The 2,692-nt window shown below is 63.1% G+C and overlaps 1 protein-coding gene across 1 annotated transcript in view; it reads right to left on the bottom strand.

Moving 5' to 3' along the window:
- Positions 1-860: 860 nt before the first annotated feature.
- The window catches only part of SARDH (sarcosine dehydrogenase), a 74,221-nt gene continuing 72,389 nt past the window's right edge, over positions 861-2,692 (bottom strand). Inside the window, exon 22 of the mRNA XM_006164266.3 lies at positions 861-1,339. Coding sequence (XP_006164328.1) covers positions 1,214-1,339 — 126 coding nt within the window. The 3' untranslated portion in view covers positions 861-1,213. The remainder of the gene's footprint in view (positions 1,340-2,692) is intronic.

The following is a 2,692-nucleotide window of genomic DNA, read 5'->3' as shown; positions in this document are numbered from 1 at the left end:
CCCCAAACCCCCCCGCTGCCACCCGACTGCTGGCTCCCGCTCAGTCCGCATTGGCTGTGGGGAGGTGGGTGCCCCGAATCACCCCACTACCACCCGACTGCTGGCTTCCGCTCAGTCTGCAGTGGCTGTGGGGAGGTGGGCACCCCGAATCACCCCGCTGCTGCCTGTGGTCTGTGGAGCCCTGCCCCAGCACTAGAGGCTATTCAGCAGGTTACAGGGACCACCCGCAGGGCCCGGAGCAGCAGCTCTCAGCAGCCGGGGTGAGAAACACTGCCCTCTGGTCAGCTGAGCCCAGTGTAAGGTGAAGAGGGAGGGGCTGGGCATGGGCGGGGGGCAGCTCATGAAGGAGCAGGGAAGCCACTGACCCAAAGGCAGAGCACAGGGCAGAACTGGGGCAGGGTCCTTCCCAGGGACCCTGTTCCCACCACAGCAAGGACAGAAGCCACCCAGAAAGGAGTTATCCGGTCTTACCCAGCAGCAAGCCCCTCCTCCAAGACCTGGCATGCACGGGGCTCAAGGAGTAACCGAGGCAGGCGCTGGCCTTCTGCTAGGGTCGGGGAAGGTATGGGTCCGTGGCCCTCCCACACCTGCTCTGCCTACCTTTTCACCGGCTGGAAACGTCCTCACCTGAAGGGTCACACACTTCCCCTCTGCTCCCAAGACCTGAGCAATGAGCCATCCTCAACCCCATGGGTGATGCCCATAGGGCACATCTGCCTCTGGCACCATGCCCGTGGATGACAGTGCCAGTCGGTCACCACCTCTCCCTGATTCCAGATGTAGCCTCACGGCTGCCGCCAAGTGCCCCAGCAGCCCACCGCACTCAGTGACACTTCGAACAGACAGCGACAACCATGACGCCTGTTTGCCTCCTGAGTTTACTCTGGGCTTACCCAGCATCTACTAAGCCCCTTCGAGGAGCCCGTGGAAGGCCTCGGGGCATGGTCCAGAGCCCGTGGAGCCCACGGAGGGCCCCAGGGCATGGTCCCAGAGCCCGAGGTGTTCCAAGTTTGTCTCGGGGAGGGCTAGAGGCTTAGTGCACTTTTTGGTCTATGACCTTGGGACTGGCCATCTCGGCCTCTCTGTCCACGGCTGGTCTGGGAGCTCTAGCAGGACCAGGCAGATCCAAGGAGGGAGAGGACCCAATACTGGGGCCTTGGACCATGCGCTGTTTGGGTGGCAGGCTCGGGCCTCCGGAGCGGCTGTGGCCCTGTCAGTAGATGCCCTTTACCCTCTTGTTGTCGGGGTCGAAGGGAGATTTCAGGTGGGCCTGGGCAGCGTAGGTGACCCCCATCCTCTCCAGGGCGTAGTCGCCACTCTTCACAAAGTCTAGCGAGACCTAGGAGGGGATAAAGCCAGCGGTTACTGGGTGGTGCAGGGCTTACGCCTACCCACTTCTCTTGGCGGGGTAGGGGGTTCTCAGCTTCGTTCCCTTCTCTGAGCAAACCATCCCTGTGTCAAGGGCTCCTTCTCCAACCAAGGCCTTGCCCAGAGCGACTGGGTTCACATCCCATGAGCCCCTGAGGTGCACGTGAGCTTCTGGGCCCAGCAAGGCCTCCCACCCGCAGGCTCCAGGCTTTTTTCTGGGACCTGGGCAAGCACCATTGTGGGCAGGCAGGGTGGCCAGGCCAGCCTCCCCAGTGTCCCCTGGCTAGGCCTCCCCAGCAGACTGGAGGGAGCCGGTCAGCCCCGGGGCAGGAGGCCAGCCTGGCCGGCCGGCTGTCCCTCCACTGCTGGGGAGCAGCTGCTCTCCCAGAATAGCAAGGGTGGGGATCTGGGGCCCTGCTCCAGGGTTGAGGCCCCTCTCGTCCTTGGTAGCTCCACTCAGGACTGGGTGACAAAGGGAAACAGATGAGCTTCCTCTGTGACTAGCGCTGCAGGAGTAAGGAGGCCTCTGGCCACGCTGAGCGTGTGGGCACCTGAGGCTGAAAGCCAGTACTGCCCCAGGCAGCAAGCAGGGGCCGGTGCCCCATCAGCAGGCAGCTCCAGGAGCCACAGCCCTTGCTAATGAGGCCCCAGCCCGCGGGGCAGGTTTCCCACCATAGGAGGTCTCGGCAATGTCTACCCACAGCCATGTGCGTGCTGCGGGGGCGTGCTGATGGGCCATGTGCACCCGTTTCCATGGTGTAGACTCCACGGTGTGCCAGCTGTGGGGGTGGGGATAGCTGTGCAGTTGGCCCTGGCAGGCCCTGGCAAGCTTCCCGATTGGCCCCAGGGCCCTGCTGGTTGTCCCCAAGGTCCTGGACACGCTTCTGGACAAGGCTGTCACTTTGCTTCCCCAGCTCCTAAGCTTTCTTGCCTTTCTTTCTGTAATTGTGAGCCCAGCCCTGACCCAATTCCCAGGGAGAGGTGGTGGGTCCCGGGGACCCCAACCCCACGGAGCATTGCACACCGCTTTCTCCGTGTGTCAGAGCAGGCCCTGGGTCCCTGGCAGATGTCGTGCCCAACCAGGACAGCCATGTATCACAGCTGCTGCTTATTAGGTCCCCACTCTGAGCCGCGGCCCTGGGAGGTAGGTAGAAGTCTGGCCCCACTTTAGAGGACAGGAAACTGAGGCTCAGAGAAGAGCCCCTGTCAAAGGCCATGGAGCAGGTGAAGGGCAGAGCCCCAGAGGGCTCATGCCAAGCCCATGTCTGAGCCCCCAGCCCATCCCAGGGCTCGGTCTCACCAGCTGCATCCATTGTCCTGCAGC

Source organism: Tupaia chinensis, unplaced genomic scaffold (genome assembly GCF_000334495.1).
Source record: "Tupaia chinensis unplaced genomic scaffold, TupChi_1.0 Scaffold143602_1, whole genome shotgun sequence".
NCBI classification, from domain to species: Eukaryota; Metazoa; Chordata; class Mammalia; order Scandentia; family Tupaiidae; genus Tupaia; species Tupaia belangeri.
This window is presented reverse-complemented; position numbering and strand designations above follow the sequence as displayed.